We start from the raw sequence: 23,519 nt of genomic DNA on the forward strand, positions 1-23,519 counted from the left end.
GGGAGGGGCTAAGGGAGGCCATCGGGCGGTGGAGGGGGTGAGAAAGGAGGAGGCGGAGTTTCAAATGGATGACTGTCAAAGCTAGAGCTGCGTTAGAGTTTTCCTCGAAGCTCAGACCTCGTGTTCCAGTTGTTGAGTCGGAGAAAACTGTATCAGCACATTTCAGTGCTGTTGTGCACATGTTCAGTGATGGCTTAAATCGAGTACAAAAAGTGCTCTAATCGGCCAAAATGTGCAGATGGAGTCATGTAAAAGCATTAACCTGGACTATGTTAGCGATCGTGAAAGTCTAGTCTCATTCAAAAACGGCCAAATGTGTCCAAATTTGTTATATAATTTTTAAATGCGATCTCTCCTGAGCAGTTTGATCAGTTTAAACAGTTTAAACAGTTTGAACAGTTTGAACAGTTTGAACAGTTTGAACATTTTGAGCAGTTTGAGCAGTTTAAACCGTTTAAACGGTGTAAACGGTTTGAATGGTTTGAACCGTTTGAACCGTTTAAACCGTTTAAACCGTTTAAACGGTTAAACGGTTTGAACTTCACTCTAAAAAATTCATGTGGATTCTGCCTGAAACAAAACTCCTTTCGCGGAAACTCCAGCCACACAATCCAACTGCAGTTTAGAGAATCTGTATCAACTCACTTTCCACGCTCTAAAGGAGCTGTGAGTCTCTAAAGTCTCTAAAGTCTCTAGAGTCTCTAGACTTGGCTTGTCTCTGGTCTTCGTGTGGTGGACAGTTCCATGTTCTGATGTTTCCTCCTCAACACACTAATAAACATGTTTTGGTTTGCCACAGAAACACGTTTAAACTGTTAGCGTTTTAAATATATATTATATTAAAAAAAATTCCCATTCTTCATGTTTGTGATTTTGGCACATTTCTGATGGGAATAAATAATAGTTTTATGAATCCTTTATTGGGCCGTTTGAAACTCAGCCTCTTCCTCCAAAGACAATGGCTTTTGAAACACACAAAAAGACCTCAACTCTAGATAGGAAACGACTTAGAGATCTGACTGTTTTGTATGAGCTTTCGTTGCATATTCTAAGTTATTTCGTGCTAGTCTCTGCATGTATTTGATATTAATATATTCTTTATACCGTTTAATTCCTTTGTACATTTGGCGCTCTGTATATCGGCTTGTATTTATAGACCAGACTCTGCGATGGCCTTAATGACAAACCCAGACTGTGGTGTGAAGCCATAGCAAAGAGGACAGCGCCACCTACTGAGAGTGCACGTTACTGCTGCTCCTAACGTCACTCACAACTGGGCTTATTTTTTTAAACGAATGAAAAAATGTTCCGCAAATATTGAGTATTTTTAGACCTTGAAACTACCCAATGCAAAAACAAATATATTGTAGAGTTTAAAATACATTATTTGATTTAAGATGTGAGTAAATGTATTATATATATTTTTTTAAATGACTAAATGTTGATTATTTGATTTGTTTCAATGTATTTTCATTTCATATTTTTTTTGTAATTCAACGATTGGTGAAAGTTTTACCTTTTTTTTTCTTCAAACCAGTAAGAAATAAATTGAAATAAATCAAATCCTAATCGATCTACCAAATATACCAAATATAGGTCAAAAGGACTTTTCAAATAACTCCCACTCTTCCATCGTCGTTTATGTTTGTCTAAATGTGTCAATAAAGGATCTTTGTACTCAGAGTCACATTTGTTTGATCATTTGGTAAAGTATTAAACTTAAAGCCCCAGTGCGTAACATCTCAGCCAACAGATCTGACTCGTAACTTCCCCTGGTGGACGCGGCCGGGAATGTTCCACGTTATTGCATTTCATTGGCAATGGCAATAAACCCTTTCTTATTCTTTTTATAACTTCATCTCCACGGCGACAACCAGAAACGCTACAAAGTGTGAGTTTAATTTAAGATGCGTTTGAGGAATTTTGGATTATTACCAAAAAATGTACACAAATTCAGAATTATTGATCTTGATTATAATTGAACTAGTCACCCGACACCCCCAGTGGGAACAAGCGGTAGAAAATTAATGAATGAGTAAATAATTTTATAATTTATAATTAATAAATAGTTTGAGTCCTGATTTGTTTAATTTACAGTGCACTTTGACCCTTAGAGAAATATTGCTTGAAATTTGTCAGAAATGAATTGATTGACTCAAGTTAAATTATATGTTACAAATATTAAATACACTGTTGACAATGGAGATGGCAGATGGAAAGAAGCTCGAATCTGGAGACAAGGATCTTCTCTTTTATCAGTGTATAAACCAAGATGGCGCCGCAGACGGATGCACTGGTGTTTCTGTGCACTTTGTTTTGTCTGTTTTTGTGCGTAAAGTGCGTGTCAGCGTGTTCTTACACCTGTGAAGAGCTCTTCTGGTTTACACCAAAACTGAGGCAGTTGAAGCAGCAGAAGGAGGCGGCAGAAGGATGCAGGAGAAGGAGGCGGCAGAAGGAGGCAGCAGAAGGAGGCAGCAGAAGGAGGCAAGAGAAGGAGGCAGGAGAAGGATGCAGGAGAAGGAGAAGGAGGCAGGAGAAGGAGGCAGGAGAAGGAGGCAGCAGAAGGAGGCAGCAGAAGGAGGCGGGAGAAGGAGGCAGGAGAAGGAGGCGGCTGAAGGAGGCAGCAGAAGGAGGCACTAGAAGGAGGCACCAGAAGGAGGCAGGAGAAGGAGGTTGCAGAAGGAGGCAGGAGAAGGAGGCGGCAGAAGGAGGCGGCAGTAGGAGGCAAGAGAAGGAGGCGGCAGAAGGAGGCAGGAGAAGGAGGCGGCAGGAGGAGGCAGCAGGAGGAGGCGGCAGAAGGAGGCAGCAGGAGGAGGCAGGAGAAGGAGGCGGCATGAGGAGGCAGCAGGAGGAGGCGGCATGAGGAGGCAGCGCACAGGGCCGGTGATAGAGAACGCTACAAAGATGCAAAGTATGGATTTAGCAGGGAGGTGTCGAGAGCTAGATCCCAGTACAATACGCGTCTGAAGCAGCAGTTCTCCAACAACAACCCCGCCTCTGTGTGGAGTGGCCCCGCCTCTGTGTGAAGTGGCCCCACCTCTGTGTGGAGTGGGCTCCGGCTTCTCACCAACTACAAGCCCAGAGCCCCCCCACGCTGCAGACGACTGGCTCAGCAACTCAACTCCTACTGCAGATTTGATGTGACGAGCAGGTCAGATCACAGCCGACCCTTCTCACCCTGGACATGGACTATTTGAGACACTCCCCTCAGGCAGGAGGCCACTCCCCTCATCCGGACCAGAACTTCCTGCCACAATAAGTTTCTTTCCCTCTGCCGTTGAACTCACGAACACTTCTTAAACACTGTCACTTTAACCATCATTTAATCACTCACTGTTCACTTTCCGCACTAAATATGTAAATCAAACTGTAAATGTGTGAACATAGTAGGCCTATTTTTATCCTATAGGAAATTTAAATGATTTGTCTTTAACGCATGCCTTTTGTGATTATATATCACTATATATATACACTGTATATAAAATCTTGTTTTTATCATTGTTTTATGTTGCACCGAATCACCAAAGAAAGTTCCTATGTTTGTGAATTCTGTTCCTTGACAATTGCAATAAACCTTTTCTGATTCTGATCGGGTTTGTACGTGGTCCCTAAAACTAAACTAAAGTTTTTACTGAAACTATTATGTAACTTTCCATATTTCATTTGTTATCTTTAAAACAACAATATAAACCCGTCCAAAAACATCAGAGCGTTCACAGAAGAAGCGGTAAGAATTCCAGTAAGAATTCTTTATGAACGAGACCCAGATCTGGCAAGAGTCACATTTATTTTCCTATTTTAGGCCCAATAGGACTTTTCCTTTTACTCGACATTCTATGAGTAGTCATTTTAACTTACCTACACATTATTGCTGCTCATTATAACTTTTTGCAGTGTAGTTTCTGTGCTAGTTGAAATAAAGTCTCAGGGGGCGGGGTCATGAGCAGATCCGGGAGGAACTCTTTATTTGGACGTCACTGCGCGTCACGTTTAGGTTCCACTGAAGACGATCACTGAAATCATGAGCTCCACCGCCGGCACAGCAGCGGAGTCGCTTCTTTTACAGATTTACCTTTAAAACTAGTCCAAAGAAAGGGCCAAACTGAACATGTACGTACAGTTATTCAATACAGAAAGTAAATAAATAGTTATCGTAAAAAATCAACAATACAACTGAAAAAATTACACACATTTTACAAATTCACCCCCCACCCCTTCCCGCCCGTTTTACCGACACCACCGAAGATTTGCCAATGCAGCTCGACATGCAGCGTAAACACAGAAGATCGCTCTCACTCCGACTCTTAAACTTTTTTTTTTCTTCACATATTTATACTTTTTGCCATGAAAATCCACAAAGTCCAGCTTCACTTATGGCTTGTGTGCGTTCAAACGACCGCGGACGCACGAGGAGCGCGTTTGTCTCACTGCAAAGTCCACGTCTCCATGGAAACGGGGCTGTAATCGACTACAATTTAACAAATTTAACAAAATGTTTTCAATTAATAATTCTTGATTATTTTTTTCTATTTTGTTTGTGTATTTTTACTCTGTGATTTCAACAAATGTTTTCCAATTTCCAAAATTGTTTGTCAATGAAATCAACAAGACAAGACACTATAACCCTAACCCATATATTTTTAGGTTTAGAAGTTAGTTTCAGGTTTCAGATTCAACGTGGAAATCATTATTTCAAGTTTCAAGTCATATTTTTTTCAAACTTCTTTGCCTGTTGGACTTGACTTGAAACTTAAAAAGATGATCCAAAGGTGAAGAAAAAAATCAAACTTAGGCTGCCCAAAATACATTGTATGTTTGCTGTAACCCTACCAAGGTCGGCAATTTTTTTCCGAGTCGGTCGGGTTACGGCAAAGAAGACAAAGAAGTATTTTTTTGCTCTGCCTAAGAAAAAAATTATCTGAAACCTAAAAATACCCTTTTTTTCCCTTTCCCTTTCCGCTCCAAACACAATTTCTCACAGATTTTTCACGTTTTGTTTGTTAGTTTGTGATTTTACCGCTTGTTTTCTTGCTCTTTAAAGCCCTTTGCACGACTCTGTGTTGCGTAAACTCTGAGCTAAAGCTAAAGCGCGGCACAGTTCTACCTTGTGCTAAACAGCTGCGCTCAATCGCACAATAACCATCACGTCCGCCCTTTCATCCGCGCCGAAACCGGACCCTTTCTGAACAAACGGATTGGGGCTCGGCTTTCGGCCCTGCCGGGACAAAAGCCCCCCGCGTGTGATGTGGTCCGGGCCGAGGAGGCTTTCAACCACAATTTACGACTTGACTTCAACCGACTCGGGCCGCGGCGACACATGGGACACACGGGCCATTGTCGTCCGCCGATATTAGATATTTATGTGTTTCTTGACGTGGATTAAGTTACGATTGACGGCTTTTATTCGAGATTTCCACCTTTAAACGTGGAGGTGACACGATATTGTTTAAAAAGGACAATTGTGGAGTGAATAAAGGGGAATCTGACGCCACGATATTGTCCACGAACGCGTATCCTTAAAGGTTCTGCACTGGCTTTTGTTGTTTCGCTGTAATGTCCTTTTTCACCTCCTTTTGACACGTTCGAACAGTATTTTTTGATATTTTTGCAGTGAGACAAAACTATTACACGACAAACATTGGAAACCTGAATGATTCGTGACGACTTCAGTTCAGAATTTCATCTTTTTTTGACAACTTTAGGTTGACTTAGTTTGATATTTTCACCGATATCGATATTTTGTCTCTGTTATCAAGCTTTTTAACACAATTTTCTGATCAAGTCGAATAGTTATATTTCTTTTTTCTTCAAATGACTGTTGAAAATAAAAGATAAAACAAGTCTGAGTCTCCACAGATCCTTCTTCAAACCGAACACTGCGGATCTCCGTCTTTGCGTCGCTCCTCGGGAAAAGTCGTGGCCCGTCCTGGCGGTCGTCCCCTCGGTGCTGCCCCCTGTGGTCTGTCCTGTTATTGCAGAATTGTCTGATTTTTCAGGAGAAAATTCATTGCTTTTCGTCTTGTTTTCAGTGGACGAGCGAGAGGGTCCAGTCCCGGCGCCCTGAGGACAAAAGGAGTTTATACAGAGTCTGGATTCAATCTGAACCAAAAAATTTAACTCTTGTCAAAGCTTCGTGACTCTGTGATTTTTACTTTACAAAAAATGTGGCCAAAAATGAAAAAACTTTAAGAATAAAATCAAACTTGCACCTGAATTATACTTTTTAATCTTAAGGTCAATCTCAGCAATTCACAAAAGCAAAAAGACAGTTTAAGTGTGTGTGTGTGTGTGTGTGTGTGTGTGAGGGGCGTGGCTAAAGCTAGCGTGTGTGAGGGGCGTGGCTAAAGCTAGCGTGTGTGAGGGGCGTGGCTAAAGCTAGCGTGCACAGGAACAGTTTTGCCTCATTTCTTTGACTTCTCTCAAAGCCTCTACGCCGCGTTTGAACCTCTCTTTATGTCATGCTAATGCTAATGCTAATGTTCAACGCATTATGACCTGGAAATATCAGAGTTTGGCTCTTGACAAAGCGAGTGCTGTGCGGACATAAACAAGAAACAGCTGATGCTAACACGCTTTGCTAGCTTTGTGTTGCTAAGGCTCCACATATAAGTTAGCATCAGTGGAAATACAGCGCTTTAGCACGAGATAAAGTCAGAGTTTGATGACGAATTATTTTTTTTGCCTCTTGTCATGGCCTAAGTCTGTGATCTCTCTCGTCCAATCATCTGGCTGTGATGTGAAGCTCCTCCCCCTGAGTTAAAGTCCACCTGGAGCCCAACAACCAGACCGCTTTGGGAGCTAGAACTTCTCAGGGGCCACTTTGGATCCAAGAAATGGACCAGAGCAGGGACTTAAGACAGACACTTTCACTGCACCTGTAGCTCACGGGAATATTTGTTTTTGGCTCAAACACAAAGACACGTCTCACCTCAGCAGGAGTAGGTCCTCACAGATGCTTCAGCAGGAGTAGGTCCTCACAGATGCTGCTTCCACTCGAGCTCCAGCGTTGGCTAAAAACGCAGAGATTGTTCATTATTCAGAGATTATTCATTATTCACACCAAGAATGACTCCTGCAGCTGGAGACGTCACATGTGATGGAGAGGGAGGATGATGGATCTGTTTGTGAAGCTTTCTCCTGAGGCTGAAGCTCTGGTGCAGGTGAAGAGGAGATCGGGAGGTGAAGAGGAGATCGGGAGGTGAAGAGGAGATTGGGAGGAGAAGAGAAGATCGGGAGGAGAAGAGGAGATCGAGAGGTGAGGAGGAGATCAGGAGGTAAAAAGGAGATCGGGAGGAGAAGAGGAGATTGGGAGGTGAAGAGGAGATCGGGAGGTGAAGAGCAGATCGGGAGGTGAAGGAGATCGGGAGGTGAAGAGGAGATCGGGAGGTGAAGAGCAGATCGGGAGGTGAAGAGAAAATACAGTCTCCTGGAGATGAGTTTTAAACTTAATTATCCAGGAAACTCTGTGTTAACATGAGAGTTCTTTGGATAATAGTCTTTCTCCGGCTTTGAAGCACCTGGAGGAGCTTGTTAAAGAGACGAAGAGGAAGCAACACATTCCTTAAGTCGAAGCAACAGCACCGAAGAAAACAAACAGAAGCAGAGCCAGAGAAGCACAGCCACTTCAAATTATTGGTGAGGAAATTATTTTTTTGAGGAATTTGAGGAAAATTTGTGGATCATTTTAAGTGTTTTTTGAGGAAAATTGTTGAAATGTGTAAAGATTTTCCATTGGTGGAAAATAGGTATAACATTTGTGGACTTTTTAAGTAAAATGTGTAGAAAATTTATATAAAATGTTAAGATTATTCATTAGTTTGGTTTAACCCTGAGGCTGAAACGTGCCGGTCATTCTTCAGATTCCACAGTGTTTTGTCTGAACAGAAACTGCCCTGGAGGCTGAACCTGACTCAACTGAACCCGACTCAACTGAACCCGACTGAACTGAACCCGACTCACCTGAACCTGACTCAACTGAACCCGACTCAACTGAACCCGACTCAACTGAACCCGACTCAACTGAACCCGACTCACCTGAACCCGACTCAACTGAACCCGACTCAACTGAACCCGACTCAACTGAACCCGACTCAACTGAACCCGACTCAACTGAACCCGACTCACCTGAACCTGACTCAACTGAACCTGACTCAACTGAACCTGACTCAGCTGAACCTGACTCAGCTAAACCTGACTCAATGAACCCGACTCAACTGAACCCGACTCAACTGAACCCGACTCAACTGAACCCGACTCAGCTGAACCTGACTCAGCTAAACCTGACTCAATGAACCTGACTCAACTGAACCCGACTCAACTGAACCCGACTCAACTGAACCCGACTCACCTGAACCTGACTCAGCTGAACCTGACTCAACTGAACCCGACTCAACTGAACCCAACTCAACTGAACCTCACTCAACTGAACCCGACTCAACCCGACTCAACTGAACAGGCTGAACGCTGTCATGATCGAACACCTGGAGCAGAACTCACCGTCGCTGACCTTCCTCAGAGTGACCGAGGGCGTGGCCAGGGCAGAGGCACGGAAGTTTGCCGGCAGCGTTTCGGCCGAGTCGGACGTGACGCCGCGCAGGTCCTTCTCACGGAACATCTTCCTCCAGGACGGCGAGCGCGTGAAGGACTTTGCCCCGTCCTGGGGAAAAGCAGCGGCAGCAGGTTAGAGTCTGAACCGGATATGATCCGGGTCTGAACCGGGTCTGAACCTGGGTATTGCCCCTGGTATTGCCCCTGGTATTGCCCCTGGTATTGCCCTTGATGTTGCCCCTGATGTTACCCCTGATGTTGCCCCTGATGTTACCCCTGATGTTGCCCCTGATGTTACCCCTGATGTTGCCCCTGATGTTACCCCTGATGTTGCCCCTGATGTTGCCCCTGATGTTGCCCCTGATGTTGCCCCTGATGTTACCCCTGATGTTGCCCCTGATGTTACCCCTGGTATTGCTCCTGGTATTGCCCCTGGTGTTGCCCCTGATGTTGCCCCTGGTATTGCCCCTGGTATTGCCCCTGGTATTGCCCCTGATGTTGCCCCTGATGTTACCCCTGATGTTGCCCCTGATGTTACCCCTGATGTTACCCCTGATGTTGCCCCTGATGTTACCCCTGATGTTGCCCCTGATGTTGCCCCTGATGTTACCCCTGATGTTGCCCCTGATGTTACCCCTGATGTTGCCCCTGATGTTGCCCCTGATGTTACCCCTGATGTTACCCCTGATGTTGCCCCTGATGTTACCCCTGGTATTGCCCCTGGTATTGCCCCTGGTGTTGCCCCTGATGTTTCCCCTGGTATTACCCCTGATGTTGCCCCTGATGTTACCCCTGATGTTGCCCCTGGTATTACCCCTGATGTTGCCCCTGGTATTACCCCTGGTGTTGCCCCTGATGTGCCCCCTGGTATTGCCCCTGGTATTGCCCCTGGTATTGCCCCTGGTGTTGCCCCTGATGTGCCCCCTGGTATTGCCCCTGGTATTGCCCCTGGTATTGCCCCTGGTGTTGCCCCTGGTATTGCCCCTGGTATTGCCCCTGATGTTGCCCCTGGTGTTGCCCCTGATGTTGCCCCTGGTATTACCCCTGGTGTTGCCCCTGATGTGCCCCCTGGTATTGCCCCTGGTGTTGCCCCTGGTGTTGCCCCTGGTATTACCCCTGGTGTTGCCCCTGATTTGCCCCTGGTGTTGCCCCTGGTGTTGCCCCTGGTGTTGCCCCTGATGTTGCCCCTGGTGTTGCCCCTGATGTTGCCCCTGGTGTTACCCCTGGTATTGCCCTGCTGTGCTCACCTCGTCGGGTCGCCGCTCGGTGCCCATCGAGAGGAGAGAGTTATACTCCTGCTCCAGCACCTGACGAGCCTGAGGACAGAGAGGGGGGAGGAGTTTAAGCCCTAAAGCTGCACCTTAAATTTAACTTCAGTTCGAAGTCAGTTTGCCTGATGTCTGCTCCGATGTCAGTCCAGTCCTTGACCATTGGTGATGTTTGTGTTAGTGATGACCCAGTGGTTTTCCTCCTGGTGCCACACTTTCTCCAACAGTTACATTTGACACTGTGTTATGGAAAAACGTGACACATTTTTCACGCAAAATTCCCTCCAGACGTGTCATTTTGAGCTCTTCCTCTGGGATGTACACACTTCCCACTCTTCATCTTTCCCATTTGTTTTTACTATCCTTATATATCATTTACATATTATTTCCCTTGAGGGCATCTGATTCACAGGCCCTGTCCGTCGCAGGGTTTTAACGGTGGTTTCCTCTTCATCTGAGTGTGAACATCTTCCTCGCTCTAGTTCACCCGTCGCACTCCACGTTTCAGGCGTGTTCCACATGTGGCTTTGCTCAGACGAGACGGCGACAACGGCGGCTTTGATGGTCGTGAGGTCAGAACGTCCCGACCGTTTCCAACCAGCTCCATCAGCTCCACCGCAGAAGGACAGAGGCTCAAACTGTGTCTTTGTCATGTACATTAGGTTTTCATTTTAACACACGCTGCAAAGATTAGTCAGAATAATCGTGACCAGTCAGCAAGGAAAAATGACCTGTACCAAAAGATGTTTTATGGCAAAGACAGCGCATAATAAAAAAAATAATGCCGAAAAATATGTGTGTTCTGGTTGTGTTTTTAGCTTTTAGCATTAGCAATAGCCGCACCTGTGTGTTCTGGTTGTGTTTCTTGCCTTTAGCATTAGCATTAGCAGCCACACCTGTGTGTTCTGGTTGTGTTTCTAGCCTTTAGCATTAGCAATAGCCGCACCTGTGTGTTCTGGTTGTGTTTCTAGCCTTTAGCATTAGCAATAGCCGCACCTGTGTGTTCTGGTTGTGTTTCTAGCCTTTAGCATTAGCAATAGCCGCACCTGTGTGTTCTGGTTGTGTTTCGAGCCTTTAGCATTAGCATTAGCCGCACCTGTGTGTTCTGGTTGTGTTTCTAGCCTTTAGCATTAGCCGCACAGTATGCTCTGGATTTGTTTCTATACATTAGCATTAGCCGCAGCCGTGTGTTTCTGGCCTTTAGCATTAGCATTATCCGCACCCATGTGTTTCTAGCCTTTAGCATTAGCATTAGCCCCACCTGTGTGTTCTGTTTGTGTTTCTAGCCTTTAGCATTAGCCTCACCTGTGTGTTCTGGATGTGTTTCTAGCCTTTAGCATTAGCCTCACCTGTGTGTTCTGGATGTGTTTCTAGCCTTTAGCATTAGCATGTGTGTTCTGGATGTGTTTCTAGCCTTCAAATTTAGCATTAGCCACACTTGTGTGTTCTGGTTGGGTTTCTAGCCTTTAGCATTAGCATTAGCATTAGCCGCACCTGTGTGTTCTGGTTGTGTTTCTAGCCTTTAGCATTAGCATTAGCCGCACCTGTGTGTTCTGGTTGTGTTTCTAGCCTTTAGCATTAGCATTAGCCCCACCTGTGTGTTCTGGATGTGTTTCTAGCCTTTAGCATTAGCATTAACCGCACCTGTGTGTTCTGGACATGTTTCTAGCCTTTAGCATTAGCATTAACCGCACCTGTGTGTTCTGGACGTGTTTCTAGCCTTTAGCATTAGCATTAACCGCACCTGTGTGTTCTGGTTGGGGACCTGCAGCAGCAGGGCCAGGTCGGTGAAGTCAAACGTGTCGTCGAGAGCCAGGAGGGCCCCGTGGACACCGCTTTCCCGGAGGTTATCGGCGTACTCCTTTAACCCGATGGACTGCACCCAGAGCATGACGCGCTCGTTGGACCAAACCATCACGTCTGAGGATTCAACACAAATACACAAGATCAAATCAATAAGAAAACTTGAAAACAAACTGGACAAGAATATTCATCTATATTTAAAGGTGCACTATGTAACTTTTCTGACAGTTAACCTCCTGCTTGAGGTTATTGATTTGTCTTGAATGTTTCGCAGCATGACATTAAACTGTTATTACAGATGTTTGTATTGCAAATCAAAAACACCCTAAAAGACACATATTCCTACTGTGAGTGGGCTTGCCTCCTCACAGATCTGACCTGTAACTGTGGCGACACCTGCAGAGACAAGCAGGTGGCCGACCCTCCAGCAGAAAAGTTACACAGTACACCTTTAACTCACTGAATGTAGTTTAATTTGTTTAAAAAATGTCTTCTGTTGACGTTCTTTAGTCGTTTAGTTGATTAATCGGTAGTTGACTAAAAACAATTATTAGTCATTATTTTTTATGATTATAAGAACATATATATTTTATTAGTTATTATTTAAATAAGATTCTTTGTGCATATACAGAAAGGAGACGTCAAACTGATGCTAAGCGTTTAGAGTGGGGATGTCAAATCTCTGGCATTACACAGACGTGAGTGTTGTTAGCCGTTAGCCTGCGTCGCTAACACGTGTCGGACACTTGCAGCTGTTCAGTTTTGGCCTGGTTCCCGGGGATGAGCCGCTCGTCATAAATCTGCGGCCCAACACCTGCTTTCTCCAGGAATGCACCAGGAATTATGTAACGCTTCGGGGCTGATCCCAGCCGTGACGACTGAGGTGTTTTTACCACGCTAATAAGGAGTTTACAGAGTTTACAGTGTTTACAGTATTTATAGTGCCCAAAACCCAGGGTAACGTGAGGGCCGGGCGGCACATCGAAAATCCCCTTCTTGAAGCCAGAAAACTGAAAATTCTTCACATTCTTGCGACTTTTATTCACAGCGTTAATTAGAGTCTTTAGAGCAAACAGTTAAATTACACACATGAAGGATTTATGTCCTGAAGTACCTGGAGACACGCCCACCTGGAGACACGCCCACCGCTCTCAGACAAAGAGCCAAGAATGAGCCTCCAGACATTTTAGATGAGTTTTCAAACAGTGACGGTGCTTTTTGTGACCAATGGGGTTCTAAATTTAGATCTGCAGGATTATTCAAATTTAGATCTACAGGATTACTCAAATTTAGATCTACAGGATTACTCAAATTTAGATCTACAGGATTATTCAAATTTAGACCTACAGGATTACTCAAACATGGATCTACAGGATTACTCAAATTTAGATCTGTAGGATTATTCAAATTTAGATCTACAGGATTACTCAAATTTAGATTTACAGGATTACTCAAATTTAGATCTACAGGATTACTCAAACTTAGATCTACAGGATTACTCAAATTTAGATATACAGGATTACTCAAATTTAGATCTACAGGATTACTCAAACTTAGATCTACAGGATTACTCAAACTTAGATCTACAGGATTACTCAAATTTAGATCTACAGGATTACTCAAATTTAGATCCGTAGGATTATTCAAATTTAGATCTACAGGATTTAGATCTACAGGATTACTCAAACTTAGATCTACAGGACTATTCAAATTTAGATCTACAGGATTATTCAAATTTAGATCTACAGGATTACTCAAATTTAGATCTACAGGATTACTCAAATTTAGATCTACAGGATTATTCAAATTTAGATCTACAGGATTATTCAAATTTAGATCTACAGGATTATTCAAATTTAGATCTACAGGATTACTCAAATTTAGATCTACAGGATTACTCAAATTTAGATCTGTAGGATTATTCAAATTTAGATCTACAGGATTACTCAAATTTAGATCTACAGGATTATTCAAATTTAGATCTACAGGATTATTCAAATTTAGATCTACAGGATTACTCAAATTTAGATCTACAGGATTACTCAAATTTAGATCTACAGGATTATTAAAATTTAGATCTACAGGATTATTCAAATTTAGATCTACAGGATTATTCAAATTTAGATCTACAGGATTACTCAAATTTAGATCTACAGGATTACTCAAACTTAGATCTACAGGATTACTCAAACTTAGATCTGCTCCACGTCAGATTTTGAGGAGGAAACAACATAAAAACACTGTTGAAGTGAGAGATATAAATCTGTTTAGCAAAATATACGGGATACGTTTCAGACGAAATCTCCTAATTTATGATCCGCACATGTTGAAACTTTGGCCAAGTTTGGTTCATTTACTGATGTTTAATAATGTTCCTGTGGAATAAACAAATAAATAATAAAAGACTGAGAAAAATCAGAGATAGTTGTATTGTTTTTGATTGAATACTGCTGCTGTCACTGTGTTTTAGAGTCAGTTGAGTCCAGAGAACAAAATCAGTTATAAATATATAATTATAATGTTTTAATAGTCGACTAGTCACGATTGTTCTGATTTATTTTTTTCTGGAGCTATTGTGAAAAATAACTACATTAAATAATAAAGACACAATTGTACTTTTCACCACAAAGTGATAGTACTTTCTGTATACTCTAGTTGAGTAGTAGTATCTTGTCAGTATTGATACTTGATACTTGATACTTGAGTGTGAGTGAGTTTTGGTTCCTCACCGTTGTTCACGGCGGCGCTCTCCTCTCGCCGACGCTCCAGCTCCTTCCTGTCGTAGTTCAGCCGCTTCAGGCACATGATGCCGTAATGCATGCTGACCCTGCGGAGGTCAGAGGTCACACAGGGTCACGCGGGGGTCACAACCAGCAGGACTAAACACCAGGGTTTGGGTCTCACCTGTGGAAGCTGTCGACCATCTTGAGCTGTCCTCTCAGCTCCTTCTTGGTCAGATGGTCCAGCATGCGCGCGTCCACCAGAGACTCCATGAAGTACGACCTGTACTGAGGAAGACCCAGGCTCGGAAGCCACTCGTTCCCCACCCACTCGTGGTTCATGTCGCCGTACGCCAGGATCTAAGGAGCACGCCACATACGAGAACGTTAAAGGACATACAAGGACATATGAGGACATACAAGGACATTAAAGAACATACAAGGACATAGAAGGACATACAAGGACATTAAAGACCATACAAGGACGTTAAAGAACATACAAGGACATAGAAGGACATAAAAGGACATACAAGGACAAAGAAGGACATTAAAGAACATTTAAGGACATACAAGGACATAAAGAACATACAAGGACATACAAGGACATAGAAGGACATTAAAGAACATTCAAGGACATTAACATAGAAGGACATAAAAGGACATACAAGGACATAGAAGGACATTAAAGAACATTCAAGGACATACAAGGACATAAAGAACATAGGACATACAAGGACATACAAGGACATAGAAGGACATTAAAGAACATTCAAGGACATACAAGGACATTAACATAGAAGGACATAAAAGGACATACAAGGACATAGAAGGACATTAAAGAACATTCAAGGACATACAAGGACATTAAAGAACATACAAGGACATACAAGGACATAAAGCACATACAAGAACATAGAAGGACATACAAGGACATACAAGGACATAGAAGGACATTAAAGAACATTCAAGGACATACAAGGACCTTAAAGAACATACAAGAACATAGAAGGACATACAAGGACATACAAGGACATAGAAGGACATTAAAGAACATTCAAGGACATACAAGGACCTTAAAGAACATACAAGAACATAGAAGGACATACAAGGACATACAAGGACATAGAAGGACATTAAAGAACATTCAAGGACATACAAGGACCTTAAAGAACATACAAGGACATAGAAGGACATTAAAGAACATTCAAGGACATACAAGGACATAAAGCACATACAAGAACATAGAAGGACATGCAAGGACATACAAGGACATAGAAGGACATTAAAGAACATTCAAGGACATACAAGGACCTTAAAGAACATACAAGAACATAGAAGGACATACAAGGACATACAAGGACATAGAAGGACATTAAAGAACATTCAAGGACATACAAGGACCTTAAAGAACATACAAGAACATAGAAGGACATACAAGGACATACAAGGACATAGAAGGACATTAAAGAACATTCAAGGACATACAAGGACCTTAAAGAACATACAAGGACATAGAAGGACATTAAAGAACATTCAAGGACATACAAGGACATAGAAGGACATACAAGGACATTAAAGAACATACATGGACATTAAAGAACATACAAGGACATAGAAGGACTTTAAAGAACATACAAGGACATACAAGGACATACGAGGACATTAAAGAACATACAAGGACATACAAGGACATACGAGGACATTAAAGAACATACAAGGACATACAAGAACATACAAGGACATACAAGACCATAGAAGGACATACAAGGACATAAAAGGACATAGAAGGACGTACAAGAACATATGAGGACATACAAGGACATACGAGAACATACAAGGACATACAAGGACAAACAAGGACATAGAAGGACATACAAGGACATACAAGAACATAGAAGGACATACAAGGACATAGAAGGACATACAAGAACATACAAGGACATACGAGGACATAGAAGGACATACAAGAACATACAAGGACATACAAGAACATACAAGGACATAGAAGGACATACAAGGACACACAAGGACATACAAGGACATACAAGGACACATAAGGACATACAAGGACATACAAGAACATAGAAGGACATAGGAGAACATACAAGGACATAGGAGAACATACAAGGACATCTTCTGGACATAAACTGGTGGTCATTCATACTCTGCTCATTAATATGTGGTGTTTTCCTCAAAAACATCCTTCTAAATCAGACCTGAATGAATCCGATCTCAGCGGTTCATAAAAAGACATTTAGTAATTCCAAGTGTGTTTGTGAGGGGCGTGGCTAAAGCTAGCATGTGTGAGGGGTGTGGCTAAAGCTAGCGTGTGTGAGGGGCGTGGCCAAAGCAAGCGTGTGTGAGGGGCATGGCTAAAGCTAGCGTGTGTGAGGGTGTGTCTAAAGCTAGCGTGTGTGAGGGGCGTGGCGAAAGCTAGCATGTGTGAAGGGCGTGGCTAAAGCTAGCGTGTGTGAGGGGTGTGGCTAAAGCTAGCGTGTGTGAGGGGCATGGCTAAAGCTAGCGTGTGTGAGGGCGTGTCTAAAGCTAGCGTGTGTGAGGGCGTGGCTAAAGCTAGCGTGTGTGAGGGCGTGGCTAAAGCTAGCGTGTGTGAGGGCGTGGCTAAAGCTAACGTGTGTGAGGGCGTGGCTAAAGCTAGCGTGTGTGAGGGCGTGGCTAAAGCTAGCGTGTGTGAGGGCGTGGCTAAAGCTAGCGTGGACAGGAACAGTTTTGCCTCATTTCTTTGACTTCTCTCAAAGCTTCTACGCCGAGTTTGAACCTCTCTTGTGAGACGCATTATGACCTGGAAATATCAGATTGTGGCTCTTGACAAAGCAAGTGTCGTGCGGACATAAACAGAAAACGGCAATAACGGCAATAGTCTCAGTCCTTATGTTTTCATCTCTTCTTAATCAGATTTTTGTTGCTTTTATTGTTTGGTGAAAAATGATTATTTTGTGTTATTCTCTGCTTTTTGCCTCTTGTTTTGGCCTGAGTCTGTGTTCTCTCTGGTCCAATCATCTGGGCGTGCTGTGAAGCTCCTCCTCCTGAGCTGAAGTCTACCTGGAGCCAATGAGAACCAGAGCACTTTAGGAGCTAGAACCTCTCAGGGCCCACTTTAGATCCAAGAAAAGGACCAGACCAGAGACAGGGAGACTAATCGGCAGGAAACTGAAACAAACACAAGACTCCAGGGATGTTTCTGAGGAGGAACGCACTTTAGACCAGCAGAACACACCATCAAACGTTTAACACATAAAGCCTTTCTTACCTGGTCCCAGCTGAACTCCTTGAGCTCCTGCAGAGACACAGAGAAGAAGAAGAAGAAGAAGAAGAAGAAGAAGAAGAAGAAGAAGAAGAAGAAGAAGAAGAAGAAGAAGAAGAAGAAGAAGAAGAAGAAGAAGAAGAAGAAGAAGAAGAAGAAGAAGAAGAAGAAGAAGAAGAAGAAGAAGAAGAAGAAGAAGAAGAAGAAGAAGAAGAAGAAGAAGAAGAAGAAGAAGAAGAAGAAGAAGAAGAAATGTCCCAGGAGCAGGAGGTGAAGAAGAAGAGGAAATGTCCCAGGAGAAGGAGGTGAAGAGCAGAATGTGTGGGACACAGGAGTTAGTTGTTGTTCGAAACATCTGCAACAACAAACGCAAGACCAAGACCAGGACCAGGACCAAGACCAGGACCAGGACCAGGACCAGGACCAGGACCAGGACCAGGACCAGGACCAGGACCAGGACCAGGACCTGGTTTATCTTGTAAAGTCACATAAGTGAGGTGAAAGTGTGTGGGTTAAATGAAAGTCAGATCCAGTGTCTTGAGCTCTGATGTCACATGTGTGAATAAAGTAAATCCTTCTCACGTCAGAATTCACTGTGAATTGTGTCAGTTTAAAGTCGTGCCACAAACACAAAGCCACAAAAGTGAACAGGGCTGAGTCAAAAAGAGAAACAGAAAGTAAAAACGGGGCGGGGCAGGGCAGGGAGGAGAGAGGAAGAGACAACAGAAATGAGAGCGCACAAAAAATCAAAATCATTCCAAATCATAAATGACAATAAAAGAATGATGATCAAAAGAGGAGGAGCAAGAGGCGGGGCTTACGGGAGGTTTGGTGGCAGCGTTCAAAGACTCCATCTCAGCGTGAGTCATCCACACGTTACTGGTCGACTGGAAGAGAGAAGAGTGAGAGGAAGAGTGAGTAGAAGAGTGAGAGGAAGAGGAGTGAGAGAGGAGTGAGAGGAGAGAAGAGTGAGAGGAAGAAGAATGAGAGGAAGAAGAGTGAGAGGAAGAAGAGTGAGAGAAGAGTGAGAGGAAGAAGAGTGAGAGGAAGAAGAGTGAGAGAAGAGCCAAGAAGGCCAAAGGGTTATTTCTATTGAAGAGTGAAACAGGATTCAGGTGTAAATGTGGTGACCTAAGGCTTCTAGAGGTAATTTACAGATAAAGTGTTTTATTGATTAAAATCAGTTTATTTCAAAGTGTTTATTCTTTTTTGACATTTTGATCATGTCATTCAGTGCGTTCACATGATTACGAAAAAAACGTTATTTATAACATTCGGTTTTGAGGTCTTGGACAAGCTCTGTCCTTGTCCAAGTAAAGGAGACGAGAGCGTGTGGTCCTCCTGACACTAGGGGGCGATATGCCTCGTTCATGATGCCCCCCATTCATGTTGTGTCACATATAAACAACTATTACATACGAGATGTATGTAATGTCCGCGTTAGTTCTTGTGCAGATAAAGTGCGCGCTAACCCTGCTGTTGTGTTCTTCCTTGTGTGGTTTTGTTCCGGGGTCATAGGTCAGCGGGGGCCGTGGAGCATGCGCCTTGTCTAGTTTTAGTACGATTAAGGCGTTTTCATGCCACGAGGAAACCGAACACAACCGCATAATCTGGGCCAATTTCTCCTGGAGTAAGATGTCTGATAGTATCGCATTAAAGCAACGATTCGGTTTCTTCTTTTGCATGTAAACACACCAAGTGTCTTTGTCGTGTTTTAGAGTCTGTTCGGTCCAGATAATGATTAATGAAACAATTATTTTAGTGGATTATTAGTCATGATTTGTTACAAATGTTCTTCATCTGGAGAAAGGTTTAGACGGGTCAAATGCAGAAGCTGCTTTGAACAGACTCTTTTGGAGCAGATTTAAACCGTCTGATCACGACTTTCAGATGTTTGTTAAAGAAAAGCAGACGTCGTCATCCACACACTGAGCACTTCAAGACCCGGTTTAGACCTGGTTTAGACCGGGTTTAGACCTGGTTTAGACCGAGTTTAGACCTGGTTTAGACCGAGTTTAGACCGAGTTTAGACCTGGTTCAGACCGAGTTTAGACAGAGTTTAGACCTGGTTCAGACCGGGTTTAGACCGGGTTTAGACCTGGTTCAGACCGAGTTTAGACCGAGTTTAGACCTGGTTTAGACCGAGTTTAGACCTGGTTCAGACCGAGTTTAGACCGAGTTTAGACCTGGTTCAGACCGGGTTTAGACCGGGTTTAGACCTGGTTCAGACCGAGTTTAGACCGAGTTTAGACCTGGTTCAGACCGGGTTTAGACCGAGTTTAGACCTGGTTTAGACCGAGTTTAGACCTGGTTTAGACCGAGTTTAGACCGAGTTTAGACCTGGTTTAGACCGAGTTTAGACCTGGTTTAGACCGAGTTTAGACCAAGTTTAGACCTGGTTTAGACCGGGTTTAGACCGAGTTTAGACCTGGTTTAGACCGAGTTTAGACCGAGTTTAGACCTGGTTTAGACCGAGTTCAGACCGAGTTTAGACCTGGTTCAGTCCGGGTTTAGACCGGGTTTAGACAGGATTTAGACCTGGTTTAGACCGGGTTAGACCGGGTTTAGACCGAGTTTAGATCAAGTTTAGACCTGGTTTAGACCGGGTTTAGACCGAGTTTAGACCTGGGTTAGACCGAGTTTAGACCTGGTTTAGACCGAGTTTAGACCGAGTTTAGACCTGGTTTAGACCGAGTTTAGACCGAGTTTAGACCTGGTTTAGACCGAGTTTAGACCGAGTTTAGACCTGGTTCAGACCGGGTTTAGACCGGGTTTAGACAGAGTTTAGACCTGGTTTAGACCGGGTTAGACCGGGTTTAGACCGGGTTTAGACCGGGTTTAGACCGGGTTTAGACAGGGTTTAGACCGAGTTTAGACCGAGTTTAGACCTGGTTCAGACCGGGTTTAGACCGGGTTTAGACCGGGTTTAGACAGAGTTTAGACCTGGTTTAGACCGGGTTAGACCGGGTTTAGACAGGGTTTAGACCGGGTTTAGACCGGGTTTAGACCAAGTTTAGACCTGGTTTAGATTAGGTTTAGACTGGGTTTGTCTGCATTCAAAAAGACCGGGTTTAGACCGGGTTTAGTCCTAGATTATCCACAGTTTTAGTTATAGTTTTAGTCTCTGCTTTATTTCCCCATTACAGTCCCTGTCCTGTCCCCGAGTCCCCTCTTGTCTCTTGTCCCCATCCCCAGTACCCCATCCTCTGTCCCCCCGTCCTCTGTCCCCCCGTCCTCACCGATCCCGTGCTGGCCGGGGCAGAGGGACTGGTCAGTGACACCATCTCTTGGATGGCGAGCCTCAGCTTGAGCCGGTGCAGAGGATTACTGATGCCGATCTCCCTCTGGATCTCCGTGTCCGACAGGTTCGCCATGATCGCGCCGCTCTTCACGTTGGAGCGACAGGCGGCGACGTACCAGGCCGGCATGCCCACCCAGAGCTGGCACGGGCACAACAGAGGTCATTAGACTCAAACGTCCCACCCAGAGCTGGCACGGGCACAACAGAGGTCATTAGACTCAAACGTCCCACCCAGAGCTGGCACGGGCACAACAGAGGTCATTAGACTCAAACGTCCCACCCAGAGCTGGCACGGGCACAACAGAGGTCATTAGACTCAAACGTCCCACCCAGAGCTGGCACGGGCACAACAGAGGTCATTAGACTCAAACGTCCCACCCAGAGCTGGCACGGGCACAACAGAGGTCATTAGACTCAAACGTCCCACCCAGAGCTGGCACGGGCACAACAGAGGTCATTAGACTCAAACGTCCCACCCAGAGCTGGCACGGGCACAACAGAGGTCATTAGACTCAAACGTCCCACCCAGAGCTGGCACGGGCACAACAGAGGTCATTAGACTCAAACGTCACATTTGAGTCGCTGGTTTTGTCTAATTATTACTTTATTATTAGTGAACGTTTAGCCCGTTTGGCTCAGGTCTTTTCCTCCAAACGCTGCTCAGATGTTCTTTGCTTCTAGAACGTTCTAAACCCCTTCAAACGCTGAAGTGGTTCTCACCTCGAGCCAGGACACGACGGTGGGGCCATCCCAGGAGGCGAAGGGCAGACCCTGTCGACAGGCCTCCTCCAGCAGCTCGTGTCTGTGGCAACAACAACAACAACAACAACAGAGCAGTGAGAGGGGCATTCGGGACAGGACGCAGACCCTTTGACCCCAGCTGAACGGGCAGGAACACCAGATCTGAAAGAACCTGGTCCTGCAGAACACAAACGCCCCACGGGAAAAGCAGCTCACTTCTTCTTGTTGCGTCGGTCTTTGTCGGCCGGTCCCAGAGTTCCCGTTTTACTCAGGGTCATGGAGTCCCCGGGGCCCATGTCCTCGGACGGAGTCGAGGCTGAGGGACAGAAAGAGTCACGTTAAAGGAGACGAGAGAGAAAACAGTTCTCAGACGCTCACACATGTGACAACGCCCCCTAACGCCCCCTGGAGGACGGTCACACGTGACAGCGCCCCCTGGAGGACGCTCACACATGTGACAACGCCCCCTGGAGGACGCTCACACATGTGACAGCGCCCCCTGGAGGACGCTCACACATGTGACAGCGCCCCCTGGAGGACGCTCACACACGTGACAGCGCCCCCTGGAGGACGCTCACACATGTGACAGCGCCCCCTGGAGGACGCTCACACGTGACAGCGCCCCCTGGAGGACGCTCACACGTGACAGCGCCCCCTGGAGGACGCTCACACATGTGACGGCGCCCCCTGGAGGACGCTCACACATGTGACAGCGCCCCCTGGAGGACGCTCACACATGTGACAGCGCACCCTGGAGGACGCTCACGTGTGACAGCGCCCCCTGGAGGACCCTCACACATGTGACAGCGCCCCCTGGAGGACGCTCACGTGTGACGGCGCCCCCTGGAGGACGCTCACGTGTAATGGCGCCTCCTGGAGGACGCTCACATGTGACACGCTGGTGGACGCTCACACGTGACAGCGCCCCCTGGAGGACACTCTCACGTGTGACAACGCCCCCTGGAGGACGCTCACGTGTGACGGCGCCCCCTGGAGGATGCTCACGTGTGACGGCGCCCCCTGGAGGACGCTCACACGTGACGGCGCCCCCTGGAGGACGCTCACACGTGACAGCGCCCCCTGGAGGACGCTCACACGTGACAGCGCCCCCTGGAGGACACTCTCACGTGTGACAACGCCCCCTGGAGGACGCTCACGTGTGACGGCGCCCCCTGGAGGATGCTCACGTGTGACGGCGCCCCCTGGAGGACGCTCACGTGTGACGCGCCCCCTGGAGGACGCTCACGTGTGACGCCGCCCCCTGGAGGACGCTCACGTATGTCTGAGTCCTTTTGCTTTGACTAAAGTGTCCTTCACCCAGAGAGGACGCCCCGTCGCGGCCCGGCTGCCCCATTCGTCCTTTCTCCTTCTTCCCAAACAAGCGTCCGATGGAGGACTTGATGCTCTTCTTCTTCTTGTGCAGAGAGTCCGTGCTGATGTTGGTGCCGCTGCCGTCCATCGAGAGACTGCGAGCGTCAAAGAAAAAGAACAGAGAAGAACAGAGAAGAAGAACAGAGGGGTCAGAGGCTCTGACATCATCATCCCCCTCCACAATATCGACAGGTGCAGAACAGGAGCTTCAGACCGCTCCAGCCTTGTGTGAGGTTAAAGCGCCCCCTGCAGGTCGGACGACTCATTGAACTAAAATGCAGTTAAGATAAATAAGAATTTCGCTTTAAAATATGACACAGAATAGCACAGATTTTAGGTTTATGATTTCACTTCTTGTTTGTAATTGATGACATCACACTAGGAAAATACCCAGCAAACACTGGGCCAAAACTAATCTAATGTCTAATGTGTGTGTTTCTTCTGCTATAAAAGCTAGAGACGCTGAAACTGAAAACTCATGTCATAACAGCCAAAATACACACACA

The 23,519-nt window shown here is 45.3% G+C and overlaps 1 protein-coding gene across 1 annotated transcript in view; it reads right to left on the reverse strand.

Annotated features, from left to right (window-relative positions):
• Positions 1-3,937: 3,937 nt before the first annotated feature.
• The window catches only part of ppfia3 (PTPRF interacting protein alpha 3), a 41,670-nt gene continuing 22,088 nt past the window's right edge, over positions 3,938-23,519 (reverse strand). Inside the window, exons 18-30 of the mRNA XM_072442721.1 lie at positions 22,960-23,108; positions 21,859-21,958; positions 21,622-21,703; positions 20,840-21,040; positions 18,422-18,487; positions 17,607-17,633; positions 14,523-14,698; positions 14,348-14,445; positions 11,560-11,735; positions 9,795-9,863; positions 8,497-8,656; positions 6,929-7,010; positions 3,938-6,060 (exon numbers count right to left, since the gene is read on the reverse strand). Coding sequence (XP_072298822.1) covers positions 6,958-7,010; positions 8,497-8,656; positions 9,795-9,863; positions 11,560-11,735; positions 14,348-14,445; positions 14,523-14,698; positions 17,607-17,633; positions 18,422-18,487; positions 20,840-21,040; positions 21,622-21,703; positions 21,859-21,958; positions 22,960-23,108 — 1,357 coding nt within the window. The 3' untranslated portion in view covers positions 3,938-6,060; positions 6,929-6,957. The remainder of the gene's footprint in view (positions 6,061-6,928; positions 7,011-8,496; positions 8,657-9,794; positions 9,864-11,559; positions 11,736-14,347; positions 14,446-14,522; positions 14,699-17,606; positions 17,634-18,421; positions 18,488-20,839; positions 21,041-21,621; positions 21,704-21,858; positions 21,959-22,959; positions 23,109-23,519) is intronic.

This window comes from Eucyclogobius newberryi, unplaced genomic scaffold (assembly GCF_026437365.1).
Source record: "Eucyclogobius newberryi isolate DKJ021-1_F unplaced genomic scaffold, fEucNew1.0.hap1 SCAF_13, whole genome shotgun sequence".
Classification (NCBI taxonomy): Eukaryota; Metazoa; Chordata; class Actinopteri; order Gobiiformes; family Gobiidae; genus Eucyclogobius; species Eucyclogobius newberryi.